The sequence below is a fragment of the Protomyctophum bolini genome (assembly GCF_963924005.1).
Source record: "Protomyctophum bolini genome assembly, chromosome: 13".
Taxonomy (NCBI): Eukaryota; Metazoa; Chordata; class Actinopteri; order Myctophiformes; family Myctophidae; genus Protomyctophum; species Protomyctophum bolini.
Genome location: NC_137874.1, coordinates 7,701,043 through 7,718,542, shown reverse-complemented (window position 1 = coordinate 7,718,542; position 17,500 = coordinate 7,701,043). Strand labels below are relative to the sequence as shown.

General features: G+C 43.6%; 2 protein-coding genes across 2 annotated transcripts in view; one reads left to right on the top strand and one right to left on the bottom strand.

Moving 5' to 3' along the window:
- The window catches only part of LOC308327279 (uncharacterized protein), a 551,554-nt gene that overhangs the window by 426,036 nt on the left and 108,018 nt on the right, over nt 1–17,500 (top strand). The gene's annotated exons all lie outside the window — the stretch shown is intronic.
- Nucleotides 1–17,500, bottom strand: part of LOC308327501 (FRAS1-related extracellular matrix protein 2-like) — a gene marked incomplete at its 3' end in the record, with an annotated part of 149,269 nt that overhangs the window by 66,267 nt on the left and 65,502 nt on the right. Inside the window, exons 7-8 of the mRNA XM_080781023.1 lie at nt 7,982–8,107; nt 3,124–3,375 (exon numbers count right to left, since the gene is read on the bottom strand). Of these exons, the coding sequence (XP_080637149.1) occupies nt 3,124–3,375; nt 7,982–8,107 (378 nt within the window). The remainder of the gene's footprint in view (nt 1–3,123; nt 3,376–7,981; nt 8,108–17,500) is intronic.

The window sequence follows — 17,500 nt, the reverse complement described above, 5'->3', positions numbered from 1 at the left end:
TTCAAAGTTTTGTGCCACATTTTCACGAATTCGCGAAAACAGCAGATCTACAAGCTCGCAGCGCGGATCTAAAGTATGACATAATGCTTAAAAAAAAAAAACACCAAAAGGGCTTCCCGTGCTGAACGGCTTAAATGTGACACGGTGACATTTAATCAAGCACAGCCTGGAATATATAGAGAGTCAATCTCTTTGAAGTCGATAAAGGGAATCGATGGTAAAAACGCGGCGGAGTCGGAGAGATGAAAGACGGCTGCCGCTTGGAATATGTGCCGTTATTATTTCCCCCCAGACCAGCGTGGTGTGTGCAACAATAACTCTAACTCCGCTACAGTGTTTCCGTTTTCCCAAACTCTCAAACAACCGCTATATAGTGACAGCCATGTTGTGATATAAGGAGCTAATCTGCTCCGTAAACATGTGTGAGATTTATAGGGCATCGACCAGACACACCCCCAGACAGTGGTCCTTGTGGTTATAGAGTGTCCGCCCTGAAACTGGGAGGTCGGGCGTTCGATCCCCCGGCCGGGTCATACCAAAATACTGTAAAAATGGCACTCAGCATGGATTGGGGGGGGGTCAAATCAACTAATCAAATTATTCCCGAGCGCGACTAGTCAACTAGTAAAAAATAACTAGAAGTGAAAGCCCTAGTAGGGATTTAAGCAACTAGTTGATAAGATTTAATTTAGTTTATTTTAGTTTTTGTAGGCCTCAAGATCAGCTAGATAATAGTTATAGACAGTCACCAATGTACACGTAGTTTCTAAACGCACAACTATTATTTATAGTTGTTTAACTGTTATAGTTAAACAACTAGTCAACTAGTAAAAAGTGAAAGCCCCACTAGTGTACGGACATGTACGTATACTACTGTATGTGTGTAAATATGTAGATAGCCTTCAATGTGGTCTGTCCCGATCCCCGGCTGGGTCATACCAAAGACCACATAATAAATGCAATGACCTAGTTCCTCCCTGCTTGGCACTCGGCATCAAAGATTGGATTGGGGTCAAGTCCCGGCTGTGACATGCCAGCGTTATGTCCAGGGGGTGTACTGTACTTATATACATCATGTCCAGGGGGTGTACTTTATACAGTATACATCATATCCAGGGGGTTTGCTTGTAACATCAAGCCGCAACAGAAACAGGAGTCACATGCTCCTGCCATAATATGGTCTCAGCAAGGCTTACTTAAATAATGTAGAGCAGTGGTTCTCCCAAACCTTTTCATGTCAAGGACCCCCCCCCCCCCCCCCAAGTTGACACTAAGTAGCTCGCGGACCCCCATAAGAGGAGATTGTTACGGCTCTAGTCAGTGATTCTCAACCCGTTTAATTTCAAGGACCCCCCCCCCCCCCCCCCCCAGTTTGACATGAGTTAGGCTACAGTCCCCCGTTTAATGGCAATTATATCAAATGGATCCCGTTAGGGTCCGTATGGTTCCATTTGCACACTCTCTGAGTTACAGGCCCCATAAGTGTCCATTTGGTTCCTAATTATCATTTAGCTGTGGGTCCCCTGGAACTCTCTTAATAATGACCCCTGGGGGTCCGCGGACCCCACACAGAAACACACACACACACAGACACACACCAACAAGTACGACGGCGCTTGCACAAAAAAGGAATTTCACCCGCCGTTTCACACCTCTATAAGACCTGTGATGTGACAATTAAGACGGTTGTGATTGTTATTATTACAGAGGATTTTACTGTGTGAGATGTGAAGTCCCACTGGACTGCTCGAGTGTCTGTCGTAATTAAAACACGGACCATCAGTATGCACTTCAAAGAGCACGATCCGTTCTCATGACAACGCGTCGGCGAATGCCGTTAAGACCTCGTTAAAAAACAAGGCTATAACAAAGACTTCTGTGACTTCTATGAACATTTAAAAAAAAAAAGAAAATGCTGTGATTATTTAATGAGACAGGATAATAAATAGTCAGTTAATCAAGGGAGTAGAAGTGCACACAAACACACACACACGCACGCACACACAAACAAACACACACACACACACACACACACACGCACGCACGCGCACGCACGCACGCACACGCACACAATCCACTAACAAAGTTCTAAAGCAAAAGTTGACTTGATAAAGCTGTCAAGGTTTTGAGGTGTTTTGAGCTGGAAGGCTCTTCTGGTGCTTCATGGTGGGTGAGAAGAAATGGACTTTAATATTGTTCATCATACTGTATGTTCTTTACCGTGACAGGGACACGTGTGACAGTAATGCGTATGTGATGATGAAATACAGTAACAAAGTTTAACCCATTTCTCGGCAGGGGATAACCCCTTTTGGTGTTTTAAGCGTTATTAGGTTATGCTTTAGCTATTGAAAAATAGCAGATCTACAAGCTCGTGGCGCGGCACAGAGTGCCGTGCTATATGAGCTTGTCTGCTATTTTTTTTTATCGTGAAAATGGGGCGCAGATCTTTGCATATATATTCTTTCAGAGCGAATGTTTTTACTCAAACCGTTGCTTCCGGGGGCGTCCCTGGTTTTCAGATGGGGGCCAAATACACATAATTCTGGGGGTCCTTGACATGAAATAATGAACGTGGGTATTTCAGAAAACTGTCAAGATTTAGAAGGCATTTCTTTTAAATGTCGACGTCAGGTCTTAAATGGGTTCAAAGCAAAACAAAGACGCGCACAATGCAAGCTCTCTCTTTTTTCTCAGAGAGAGACTCTGGACGGTCACGGGGTGAGAGTTAGACTTTAAAGTTTGTTAAAGGGGGGCATGTGTGACAGTATATATAGTGCAGTCAGTGTATGATATACAGTATACGTGTGATGGAATACGTGACAGAGTTTGACAGGTGGATAAAACAACATGGGAGGAAGACATTAATAAAATAACACGGGAATTGGACATTGATAAAAATTCACTTGAAGTTGTTGCTTTGAAGGTGTTCACTGAGATATATACGGCATGCGTATAAGAGGAGAACGTATATGCGATGAAATATGTAACGTTGTTCAAAAAGGCAGACGGACAGACGGACAGACAGACAGACGAACAGACAGACAGACAGACAGACGAACAGACAGACAGACGGACGGACGGACGGACAGACAGACAGACAGACAGACAGGTTTGTCCTACCGTCGTCCATGTCGGGCAGGATGCGCACGGCGGCCGTGGCGTAGTGCGTCCCCAGGCGCCCGCCGACGGGCAGCGACAGAGACACGTTGAAGCGCTCCTCGCCCTCGTAGAGGGAGTCGTCGATGACCACCACGCGGCACGCCTTCTCCCGCTCGCCCTTGTCGAAGCGCAGCACGCTGCCGTGCTCCTCGGGGCGCGAGATGAAGTCGGAGTAGGACAGCACGGTGGTGGGGAGCGTGCCCGTGGCCGACCCTATGGAGGACAGGAGGAAAAAGGACACCAGAGTTGTGTCGTTGTTATAAAACACTTTGACGATCTATTCACTTGAGTTTGCCCCCCGAGTGAATTCAATTTTTTAGAACACTTTCCCTGCGATTCGCGAGTTGCCAGAGTTATGTTTTCATTGTTTTAAACCCATTCTGGTGTTTTTTCTCTTGTCAACAAGTCCCTTCCTATAACATTTTAGTCTAGTTTTTATTTGTCAACGAAATTGTCAGTATATTTAGTCATAGTTTTAGTCATCGTAGCTTAGTTTTCATTTAGTTTCCATTTGTTTTTGTCAGTGAAAATAGGTAGTCGACGAACATTTTTCGTCTTAGTCTTAGTTGACGAAAACAACACTGTACGTATGTATCCACTTGTTTCTTTCTTTCCAGTGTGTGCAGTATACAGTATAGGCATATAGCTATTCATTGAGTTCTACGTTAACCTGCGGTCATTCAGAAAGATATCAAAACGGTATACTTCAATATCTGTTCAATATTCACCAATGTTGTCGCATAATATCGCATGTTCTCTTCATATATAGTGCAGTCCCAGTATAGAGAGAATAATATGAGGAAGGAGGCAATAACGTGGCCTCATGAAGACAAACAGTGATCCGTTCTACGCTTGTACGTATAAGGAGGACAAATCCCCTTGTCACCTCTCTCCATATTCCATCTTTTCTAGTGTTTTGTGTGTGTGTGTGTGAATTAACACGCTTACTGATCACACTACAGCTATAGGCGTCACGCAGAAGCAGCAAAAGTAGCAGATCTACAAGCTTCCGCGCAGCATTTTGAGCTTGTATACAGTATAGCTTCTACTTTAGCTTTTTTGATTTTAGTTTTAGTCATAGTCTCTCTTGAATAGTTCTCATTTAGTTTATAGTCACATTTTTGTCACCTGGAATTTGTTTTAGTGTTGGTCTATAGTTTCAGTCGACTGTCATAAGATTTTAGTCGACTAAATCTACAGTTGATTTAGTCGACTAAAATGCATTTACACTAGTTTTCATTTAGTTTCCATTTCGTTTTCGTCAGTGGAAAAAGGTAGCCGACGGACATTTTTCGTCTTAGTTTTAGTCGACGAAAACAGAGGCAAAATAAACTCCCAGTGAGTTGAGCGGAAACAAAATGGAGATAAATGTTAATGCATCATGGCACACTAGAATCTAATGTTTTCAAAGAACATTAGTCTGCATGCATAATATAGATAAAGACATCACTTTAATTAAATCTGAGCTCGGCCAAAAGAAAATGCTTTTTCTGCACAACGCCAGCACAGAATTAATCACTGTCATTTTCCACAGGAGTCGCTCATTCACCTTTCCACCCGATACATTTAAACACTTCAGAGAAAACACTTTTATTTTAATATGTGTTTATCAAAACTGTCACAAAGGTTATGGGTTTTCTCCTCACTGTCATTTTCCACAGGAGTCGCTCATTCACCTTTTCACCTGATACATTTAAACTCTTCAGAGAAAACACATTTATTATAATATGTATTTATCAAAACTGTCACAAAGGTTATGGTTTTCTCCTCTGCAAACTGTAGAAACTTGTCGAAAAACAGTTAACTGTAAGAGTCAATTGTCTAATTTAATTGCCATGTACATGCAGGTTCATTTAACCCATTTTGGGCGGGAACCCCTTTTGGTGTTTTAACTAAGCATTATGTTATACTTTAGCTATTGTTTTTTAATCGTGAAAATGTGGCGTAAATCTTTCAATAATATATTCTTTCAGAGTGAACGTTTTTAACTCAAATCTTTGCTTGGGTGGGGTCCTGGAACTACATATTTTCTAAATGAGGCCATATTAGGATTAGGTATATTAATAGGTAATTATATTAGGTAATTTTTGTATAGACTGTTCACTTGAGACCCCTTTTCCACCAGTTCAGTTCTTTTTGGTTCTTAATCCATGAGCCAGAGCTCCAAAATTGGAACGTTAATTATGAATTGAGTGCGCAAACCCATACCTACCTGTATATTACATTGTTATGAAACTTCCCCAGTTGATTACTTACACAAAGACAATGATTTATTCTATTGCACGTTTGATTTTTTTTTTTTTTAATATGCAACTGAACCGAACCGGTTCCCCTTCGGGAACCAACCGGTGGAAAAGGGGTCTGAGAGTCTGCACCCGTCTGTCCTTATCTTTGAATTAACTGACAGTAGAAGCACGCTCCGCTCGGGACTTCTGTCCCATTGGATACTGTAGTTTATACTGTAGCACACACTTGGTTTTCATTGGATACTGTAGTTTATACTGTAGCACACACTTGGTTTTCATTGGATACTGTAGTTTATACTGTAGCACACACTTGGTTTTCATTGGATACTGTAGTTTATACTGTAGCACACACTTGGTTTTCATTGGATACTATAGTTTATACTGTAGCACACACTTGGTTTTCATTGGATACTGTAGTTTATACTGTAGCACACACTTGGTTTTCATTGGATACTATAGTTTATACTGCAGCGCACACACTTGGTTTTCATTGGATACTGTAGTTTATACTGTAGCACACACTTGGTTTTCATTGGATACTATAGTTTATACTGCAGCGCACACACTTGGTTTTCATTGGATACTGTAGTTTATACTGTAGCACACACTTGGTTTTCATTGGATACTGTAGTTTATACTGTAGCACACACTTGGGTTTCATTGGATACTGTAGTTTATACTGTAGCACACACTTGGTTTTCATTGGATACTATAGTTTATACTGTAGCACACACTTGGTTTTCATTGGATACTGTAGTTTATACTGTAGCACACACTTGGTTTTCATTGGATACTGTAGTTTATACTGTAGCACACACTTGGTTTTCATTGGATACTGTAGTTTATACTGTAGCACACACTTGGTTTTCATTGGATACTATAGTTTATACTGCAGCGCGCACACTTGGTTTTCATTGGATACTATAGTTTATACTGCAGCGCGCACACTTGGTTTTCATTGGATAGGATACTATAGTTTATACTGTAGCACACACTTGGTTTTCATTGGATAGGATACTATAGTTTATACTGTAGCACACACTTGGTTTTCATTGGATACTGTAGTTTATACTGTAGCACACACTTGGTTTTCATTGGATACTATAGTTTATACTGCAGCGCGCACACTTGGTTTTCATTGGATAGGATACTATAGTTTATACTGTAGCACACACTTGGTTTTCATTGGATAGGATACTATAGTTTATACTGTAGCACACACTTGGTTTTCATTGGATACTGTAGTTTATACTGTAGCACACACTTGGTTTTCATTGGATACTGTAGTTTATACTGTAGCACACACTTGGTTTTCATTGGATAGTGGATACTATAGTTTATACTGCAGCACACACACTTGGTTTTCTCAGTGCGGGCGGCGGTGGCTCAGGGGTAGAGTGGCTGGATGGTAGCCACCGCAAAAGGTTGCCAGTTCGAACCCGGGGCTCCCCCCAGAGTTAGCGTCGAAGTGTCCTTGAGCAAGACACTGAACCGCTGGTTGGTGCCTTGCATGGTTTCTGCCGCCATCAGTGTATATGCATGACGTGATGATGTGTGTGTGTGTGTGTGAATGTTTGAATGTAATGGGTGAATGTAATGTACAATCTACATAAAGCGTCTTGGATAAAGGCACCATTTAGTGTTCTATTCTTTCTTTAACCAGGTTTAGACCTGGGAACGATTCTACAAATGTCTTCTAAACTGTTTTCTGAAAAACCCCATGTTTCCGTGTCAGTGGTTCTCAAACAGTTTCATGTCAAGGAGGAGCCCCAAGATTATATGTAATTGGCCGCCGACCCCCCATCTGAAAATATGTTGTTCCAGGGACGTCCTCCAGAAGCAAAGATTGGAGTTAAAAACTTGAGTGTATAGTATACGTGTCACTAAAGGGCTCATTCATAGTCTGGATTTCCGGTGGTGAGGTGACCACCGCTCCGGTGGTGAGGTGACCACCGCTCCGGTGGTGAGCTGACCACCGCTCCGGTGGTGAGGTGACCACCGCTCCGGTGGTGAGGTGACCACAGTTGAGCGGTGGTGAGTAAAAACAGAGAGAAGGGCCTGGGGCGGTGGTTTGCTCTTCACCGCGGCTCAGTGACGTCATGTTGTAGTTCGGTGGTCACCTCACCACCGAAAATCCAGACTATGAATAACGCTTTACTCACTGTACCTTACACTGTGTGTATGGGACCACCATCACTGTACCTTGGTGTGTGTATGGGACCACCATCACTGTACCTTACACTGTGTGTATGGGACCACCATCACTGTACCTTGGTGTGTGTATGGGACCACCATCACTGTACCTTACACTGTGTGTATGGGACCACCATCACTGTACCTTGGTGTGTGTATGGGACCACCATCACTGTACCTTGGTGTGTGTATGGGACCACCATCACTGTACCTTGGTGTGTGTATGGGACCACCATCACTGTACCTTGGTGTGTGTGTATGGGACCACCATCACTGTACCTTGGTGTGTGTGTATGGGACCACCATCACTGTACCTTGGTGTGTGTATGGGACCACCATCACTGTACCTTGGTGTGTGTAGCAGACCACCATCACTGTACCTTGGTGTGTGTAGCAGACCACCATCAGCTCCTGGCTGACGTCACCACTCCGGTGGACGGGGATGAGCAGTTCGCCCACGTCCTCCTCCACTGAGTAGCTCTGCTGGGGGATGAACACCATGGACTCTGAGGAGAGGAGAGGAGAGTCACATTTAGATAGAGGAGAGGAGAGGAGAGGAGAGTCACATTTAGATAGAGGAGAGGAGAGGAGAGGAGAGTCACATTTAGATAGAGGAGAGGAGAGGAGAGGAGAGTCACATTTAGATAGAGGAGGGAGAGGAGAGGAGAGTCACATTTAGATAGAGGAGGGAGAGGAGAGGAGAGTCACATTTAGATAGAGGAGAGGAGAGGAGAGGAGAGGAGAGGAGAGGAGAGGAGAGGAGAGGAGAGGAGAGGAGAGGAGAGGAGAGGAGAGGAGAGGAGAGGAGAGGAGAGGAGAGGAGAGGAGAGGAGAGGAGAGGAGAGGAGAGGAGAGTCACATTTAGATAGAGGAGAGGAGAGGAGAGGATAGTCACATTTAGATAGAGGAGAGGAGAGTCACATTTAGATAGAGGAGAGGAGAGGAGAGGAGAGGAGAGGAGAGTCACATTTATATAGAGGAGGGAGAGGAGAGTCACATTTAGATAGAGGAGGGAGAGGAGAGGAGAGTCACATTTAGATAGAGGAGACAGGAGAGGAGAGGAGAGGAGAGGAGAGTCACATTTAGATAGAGGAGAGGAGAGGAGAGGAGAGGAGAGGAGAGGAGAGGAGAGGAGAGGAGAGGAGAGGAGAGGAGAGGAGAGGAGAGGAGAGGAGAGGAGAGGAGAGGAGAAGAGAGGAGACCATGGAAGGAGCTCTGAGCTAGGAGACCCAAGAAGTCAGGACATACTGCAAGACTCGTTGCGTATGCAGTATCACACCGTTATGAGTCATGAGGCAACAGGTGTGTTCCTCCATTGAGCCGGTGGCCCTGTGGTGTGTCTGTGTTTTCAGAAAAGCCCTCTCTATCACATCAAAGACACCCCTCTCTGGGTCATGCCTGCGGCCCGGTGTGCGTGTGTGCGTGCGTGTGCGTGTGTGCGTGCGTGTGTGCGTGTGCGTGCGCGTACCTGTATATAGTAGCCAATGTTTATCTGTTGTTGTGTTTGTTGTTGGTCATCTGCAGCCTATACCGAGCGGCAGATTCAGAATAGAATCGAACAGAAATGTATTTATTTTATTTCTGGTTAGAGAGTGGCCGGGTCATACCAAAGGCTATATAAAAATGGGACCCCACATACAGCTGGAACCACAAGCGTCATGTCCCCGCTAGTTTAACATTTGCTTTAGTTTGGTATAATTGTTTCATTTATTTTGGTAAAAAACCATGTAACGCCACCCTGCAGAATCCACCACCGGAACTCAAGTCACACGGCTCAGTTTTAGAATGTAAAACCAGGCTTTCCTACACAGTGGTGACGTGAGGTTACTTACTTATTACTTATTAGAATTTCCAAAACAGTGCTTCCCTAATGCCTGAATATGCTGTACTGTACCGTATATGTCTCATACTTGCACAAGAGATATTCTCCCTCGTTTATCTTCTATTTTGAACATAAACACCCACGTGTGTACAGTATAATATCTGACACTGTGTCGTCTTGCTATATGTGACTTTGTTTGCTTTGTTACATATATCTCTATATTCTCTCATTCTTGAATTGGGTTTTTTTTTTCTCCCCTCCGGAAATGCTGGGAGCCTCCTGAAGAAAAGCAAGTGATGTAAAGTTGAAGTTTAAAGAGGCTGTCTCTCTCTCTCTCTGCACCGCCCACTCTCTCCTGTCTGTCTGTCTGTCTGTCTGTCTGTCTGTCTGTCTGTCTGTCTGTCTGTCTGTCTGTTTGTCTGTCTGTCTGTCTGTCCCTCTCCCCATTCCCCCGCCACCCCCCCCCCCCCCCTCCTCCCTCTCTCTCTGTTAGAGCAGTTAGTCATGTTGGCGCGAGAGAGAGAGAGAGAGAGAGAGAGAGAGAGATGGCGACATACAGCTTGTGAAAGCCTCATCTATCAAAGCTATAAGAACTCGGTGACGTTACAGCATGGGGAACAACAGGGAAATAATAAATGCTGGAGCTATTTTCCTTCAGACGCAAGGGGACCAATAAAAAACACTGACATTACGGACGGGTCGGGAGTGCAAGAAGATCGTCCCAGATCTCTCTCTCTCTCTCGCTCTCTCTCTCTCTCTCTCTCTCTCTGTCACTGTGTCTGCCCGTCCGTCCGTCCGCCTGTCCCTCTCCTTTATTGCTCTCTCTATCTCTCTCTCTCACTCTCTATAATCGGCACGATTATGTGTGGATTATGAGTGAGTGAGTGTTTGTATGAGTCAGTGAGGGAGGGAGGGGGGGAGGGGTGCCACCAACCAAGCAATTGAAAAAAAAAATATATATATATATATGAAAGACAAGAGAGACAGAGAGAGAGAGAGAGAGAGAGAGAGAGAGAGAAGCTCGGAAGTCCAGGAACATGATGGGGAGAAAAAAATTCAATATCTGGTATATGAAGAGACATGAAATGCAGCGAAGTGAATCTATACAAGCCTCCGTGTGACGCCATCAGCGTGAGGCAATCACCCTGGACCCCAGGGGGTCCGAGCCAGGTATACGAGGTAGAGGGTCCTCCTCTCGCGGGAAAACCTCCCGTCTCCAAACCAAACCGTCTCAAAACTTCCGCTCGACTCCCATTCCTCTTCTCTGTCACTAGACCGCAATCTGTTGCTCCCCAGGGGGGTGGGGGGGGGGGTCTATTCCACGCACGCACGCACACACGCACGCACGAACACGCACACACACATGCTCCCAATCATACTGTGCAGAAATCTCGTATATCCATACTTAAACTTTTTTGGAGTGGCGCTTAGAGTACCAACAGGTGACAAAGTGGTGCCGTGGAGCTTCACACTGTGCACAGGTGCATGATGGGAAGCTGAGTTTTTAGCCAAAAAACAACAACATTTAACGGGCCAGGGAGGAGGGCTTGTACACTACAGTACAGTATAGGCTATACAGCACCACTCAGTTCAGACGCATTTGACTGTTTTGTAAATGAACGGCCTAACTGTATATACTTGATCACGCTGCAGTGTCACACCAAATATTTCAATCCATTTTTGGTAAATGAATGCCCCTGCTTCGTCAGGATGCAAGAGTGTCGTATCTTTTCACTACTTCGTAGAAGAAAAATAATGACAAATAATAAGGAACGGTTTTGGACATACACACGGTTTCACTCGCAACAACAGCGACAATGCAAAGCCTGCACATCAGCACAGAACACCGTGCACAAAGGCAAGCCCACAGACACACACACACACACACACACACACACACACACACACACACGCGTGTGTGACTGTGTGTGTGTGTGTGTGTGTGTGTGTCTGAGTGTCTGTGATCATCCATCTCCTCTCACTTCTCCTCTCTAACATATTCCTCTTGACTCGGCTGCCCCTCGATCTACTATCTCCGGTACATGAATCCAGTCCACATTTAGAGCTTTATAAGTTTCCGCGTCAAGTGGGTCAGGGTTGCGACTCTCTCTCTCTCTCTCTCTCTCTCTCTATCTCTCTCTCTCTCTCTCTCTCCCTCTCTCTCACACACAAAAGGCCACTTAAACATTCATGAGGCAAAGAAACGCAGCCCTTTTATACAGGGGAAGACAAATTGCATCTGATCTTCTTCGCTACAACAACAACAAAAAAAGATATGAAAAAAAAAGCAAGAATAAAACTTTTTCTGCTTGGCTTTTTACTTCTATTCCTCGCGAGTCTCTTATTATGGATGACTCATGAATATTCTATAGCGGCGCGGTATGGTGTTTTTCAGTCCTCTTCTCTAGGCTTTTGACCACTGTGGCCGCAGCCTAAACGTTGCCTGTGACGCTATAGCGATTTTAAATGGATATATGTCTCGCCGATTCTCACTCTAAATCCCATTGTTAAAGGAGAATTCCATACTAAAAGGCTTTCTTACCTTTCTTTGTAGTTGTTACGTCCCCACCAAAGAGGTCCAGGTGTTATTTTGTGCAAAAGCTCATTATTGGCTATTTCCCTACCATAAGCCCTAAATGAATTGCATTGATTTGAATGGGAATTGAATGGGGCTATGGGTTGTTGTGCTAATTCGCTTATTTCCATCGCTCAAAATTATAATTTCTTTGTATATATCCTCTCTTCATAATGTAAATAATATCCCAAGAGGCACACTTTACTACTTCTTTCGATGGAAATAAGCTAATTAGCATAACACTTCATAGCCCCATTCAATTCCCATTCAATGCAATGCAATTCATTGAGGGCTTATGGTAGGGAAAATAGCCAATAAGGAGTTTTTGCACAAAAAACACCTGGACCTCTTTGGTGGGGATGTAACGACTACAAAGAAAGGTAAGAAAGATAAGAAAGCATTCTAGCATGGAATTCTCCTTTAAGTGTTAACTGATGTGGGGAGATCACTAATGTATAGTGAGGCAAAACAATACCACAGCTAATTAGCCAGCCTGTGCCTTCTGTGTATTTTCTCTGCGAAAACGAAACGCTGCCGTTTGAAAATTCCTTCAATTAACACCATTCCTATGATGCATTGATTGGTATAAATGGACCGCATTTATTCGTGTACAACTTCCTGGAGAAATACATACACAAGTACTGTACCTTTTTGGATTATCTGTCCAGGCTAATATTTGTGTTTTTTCTACACTTGCGTATGACTTTGACTTTGACTACATCTCACAAGCCCCCAGTAAGGCTATATCCAACGTTGAAGCTGCCACTACCATACCTACTGGCAAAAGGTGGAACTGCAGCACGTTCATGGAGGTGGACGGACGTTCATGGCGTTCATGTGCGTATAACGTTGCGTCATCCCAGGACCTCCGGGCTAAACTCCCGCTCGCTCGAGCCATTGAGTTATATAATTGGACTTCCGGCAGTCTTCCGGGTGCTTCAAAACGCCACTGAGCAACTTCCATCGAAATGAATAGCGCGGGGGTACAAAATAGAGTACAAAATATTGTACTCTATATTTATTGTATTGTATGTATTGCATTGACACTACATTTCTAGGAAGGGGGGAAAGTATCATGATTAACCAACTGTTTCAATATAAGGTAAATATAGCACGTCTATCTGCACTTTTCACTATTATTGATAGTATTTTGAAAAAGTTCGAGAAAATCTTTGAATTATTCGGGAGAATGTGAAAATTGTAATACTACTAATAATACAAAATATGGTTAATTGGTATGAAAAACCTTTGAATACAAATTTGACAGAGCAACCAAAACAAACTATACCGTCCAATTAGACTCTAATTGGATCATACTACACTAACCCTTTTGTGTTTTCTCGTAAATGAACGCTCTAATTATTAGAGCGTTCATTTACGAGAAAACACAAAAGGGTTAGTGTACTTTGACTCCAACACTACCGTGTTTGAGCAGCTTTCCTCTCGCACTGTCTGTGAGGAAGCATTGCAGTGGAGTCTCCTCTATACCGTGGCTATAGCCCCACGGAACTCTTCCTTACGGGACCATTTGCTTCAATTAAGCAATAACTCACTGCAGGCCACGCTATATTGTCGTCGTATCACAGATAAGAGGCGCAAGTTCAACCCCCTTAGCTGTGATATAATCACAATGCACCGCAGCCTGGAGTGAGTTATTGCTTTTATAAAAAAACGCTGGCCATGCTAGCGGCCAGCTGAATGGGCAGATAGAGACTGTATTTAGGGCTGTCTGGTAATCAGACGGTATCTCGTGGTGTTGCCCTCTAGTTCAACCAGAGCATGTGTGTCAAAGTGTATACCTGGCAGTTCCTGAAGTTAACTATTAAACCCATTAAGATCTGAGGGCCGATTCTGCAAATGTCTTCTAAAATCCTGAAGGAGGAGAAGATACCGGAACAGCGCGGACATTTTAAGCCTTTTATAGGTTCGTTTCTTGTATACTAGCACCTAAATAAAAGGCTTAAAATGTCCGTGCTGCTCCAGTGTCCTCGCCTCCTTCTGCAAGAACCCATTTTGGACTGAGGTCGATTAAAAAAAAAAAAAGGCTTCTAAATCCTAACATTTTTCTGAAAAACCTATGTTTCTACGTCAGGCGGTGCTCAAACTTTTTCATGTCAAGGACCCCCCAGAATTCTCTCTATTGGGCCACGGACCCCCATCTGAAAATATGTAGTTCCAGGGACCCCCCCCCCCCCCCCCCCCCCAGAAGCAAATATTTTAGTTAAAAATGTTTGCTCTGAAATATATATTCAATGATGATCTGCGCCACATTTTAACGATTTTTCAAAAATAGCAGACATATACAAGCTCGTAGCGCGCCACTCGGTGGCACGCTATGAGCTTGTATACCGAGATAAGAGGTTTCTGCTGGACGGCACTGATATTCCTCAGTGTACTTTGACTCAAGTACTGGGGTTGAGGGAAGCGTGCAATGTAGTCTCCACTCTCCTCTCTGCACAACGCCTATACACAACTACAACTTGTCCTCACGGGACCAATAACTCACTCCAGACCTACGCCACAGTGTCAACGTTCACATTTATAGTAGATGTTTTAGAGTAGTAGAAATGTTGGTCCGTTCTTCAGTCTGATACAACACCTCACTGACCCGTCTGTGCACCTCTGATGCCGTTTGAAGATTTATCATCGAGAACTTTTTTTACTCCCGACAGCCGGCATCAAAGTGGTCGACGGCGCCAATCTCGTTTTGCTTAACGACCTTCCACCTCTATATATTCCAAGGGCAATCAATCTCATCTTTTTCCCGCAGCTCTCCATGCCATATGACTGCCTTTCATGGTATAGGTTTTATTCTGAATAAGTAAAAAAATTGATAAACCGTGTAATATCATCATTTATTTGAGACGTCGTTAACGTTAATGCTGTTCATGTAAGTGGGATAAACAAAACAGAACTGGTTAAAAAAAAGTAAAAAATCTCTTCACAGATGCAACATGATACAAAGCGAGCTATCGAGCCCTTTTTCCTCAGTTATACAGACACTGGTTAATCCATCACTGAACTGCCTTTATAGAATGGAACCCTGGGGGGCTGAAGCAACATCTCCAGCGTCAACATTCAGCCTGACGACACGATAAACATCAGCAAACAAAAGGACGGCCATAGCGACCCCCCCCCCCCCCCCCCCCCGGGACGGGAGTATCAGCAGACACTCCAAATAATAGGCCTTCTGCCCCTGCTCGTTAGTCATAAGTGTCGTCACATTGGGTCCCCATTATTAGCAGTGTCTCTTTGGCTTTCAACTGGAAGGCAAAACTCTGCTATATCGTTGTATAGGATTCAAGTAATTAAACCCATTTCGGGCGGGGAAACCCCTTTCGGCTGTTTATGTTATACTTTAGGCTATTGAAAAAATAGCAGATCTACAAGCTCATAGCCTACGAGCTTGTAGGTCTGCTATTTTTTTTTGAAAAAATCATGAAAATGTGGCACAAACCTTGAAGGTATACATTCTTTCAGAGCGAACGTTTTTTTTTTTACTCGGGGGGGGGGGGGGGGGGGGGGGGGTCGGCCGCCGATGACGTCACATTTTTGGGGGTCCCTTCACGTGAAATATTGAGCACCACTGAATATAGAAACATGGGCCCTAAATGGGTTAACCCCTTTTTGTGCGGGGAACCCATTTTTGGTGTTAGCACTATGTTATGCTTTAGCTATTGAAAAAATAGCAGATCTACAAGCTCATAGCGCGCCACCGAGTGGCGCGCTAATTTTTGAAAAATCGAAGAGCGACTGACATTTTTTTAGAAATCTGATCTCAGGTCAGAATGGGTTAATCAGACCAGTGTGTGTGTCCAGTGGAAACCTCGTATGAATCTGATCTCAGGTCAGAATGGGTTAAAGAGAGAAGCCCCTCAGAGTCTCAGTGTGGCTGCAGGCTGATGCACTGTCTGAAACACAAAAGGGCTTCGTCTTCATTCATCGTCGGCAGCTGGGAACGAAACTATGAGTACATTTACTCAAGTATATATACTCCCACTTTGGCTCCCCGTCGTCAGGTTAATTTGTTTTGGACTGTCTGTACAGTACTATAGTTTCAATGTACAGTACAGATTATTTATTGTCTGATATAATACTGTTTAGACGGATCAGTGATGACAGGTTATTGGTTTATGAATGATCCTTCCTGTACCTCCACTCCACTACATCTCAGAGGCAAGTACATTATACAGTATGTCTTACTATACACTACAACTATTTGATAACTCTCTAGGTCTCAAGTTATTCTTTAGATTGAGATATACAATATACAAAACATACACTAAAAACCATTAAGCTCTATTTTATATATACTTTGTCCTTTCAACAGTAGCTGGTCTGCAAGCTTGCCGTCGTGCGACACACGCTGCGTTGCGGGACATATCTGCGTAACGGTAACTTTTTACTTTTCATAACGTCGAGGCAAAGTTTTCTGAAATACTTTGGAAACTTTGAACAATGTTGTTGCTATATATACTATACAGTACATATGTATACAGTGGCAACAATTAATAATTATACACTACTACAGTAGAGGTGTTCCCGCTTTGAAAGGCATATAGGGCTGTATTTTGCGTGTCTTAAGTACCAGGTCTTATTCCCTATAACTTGAGTAAACTAAAGACCTGGAGGCGTGATCAATCATGCCATTTGGCTATTCTGAGTGGCCAAAGAGCATTGTCCACGCCTCCAGGTCTTTAGTTTACTCAAGTTATAGGGAATAAGACCTGGAACTTAAGACACGCAAAATACAGCCCTATAATGCAGGGGTCTGCAACCTTTTTGGGAATTAAGTGCCATGTTTTTTTATTTTCTGGATAGTCAGTGTGCCATGTCAACATTAATTTGAATGACACCACATCAACATTTCCAACACATTTTGATTGTCCACGGAAATATCCTTATTTTTAATATTTATAATATTCATATATAATGATCATTAGTCTCAGAGCAATGACCCACGTATCTCCCAGACTCCCTCCCCAGTCAGAGTTCAGAGTTTTAATGAATGTATAATTATGTGCAGGATGTAATTTACTGTACATACAAATGTGAGGGACTAAGTTTAAATTGTTTATTTCAAACCAAAAGTCCTCTCTCTCACACTTATGCCAGTGTGCCAGTGATCACCCTTCCTTAGTGCCAATGTTGGCACCGGTGCCAAAGGTTGCTATAATGTATGTATACATTGTAGTCGTTCTCGGTCTACAGTATACATTTTGAAGCCAGTATTTTTATTTCTATGGTGGCATTGCTACATTTACTCGAGTAAAACACAAAAGACATGAGTACTTCTTCCAACACCATGCCGCGGTGTATAGGATTCCAGTAATTAAAAAGATTGGGGCTGTGCTCTCGAAGCCTTAAAGAGTTGCAACATGGCCGCGGGCCTCTACATTGGAAGACAAAGCCTTCGTTTTCATCATTACTCAAAGTGCCACCAAGCCGATACGGCGCAGCGCGGGGTTGTTGGGGCTGATAAAAGGAAGCGTCAGAAACCAG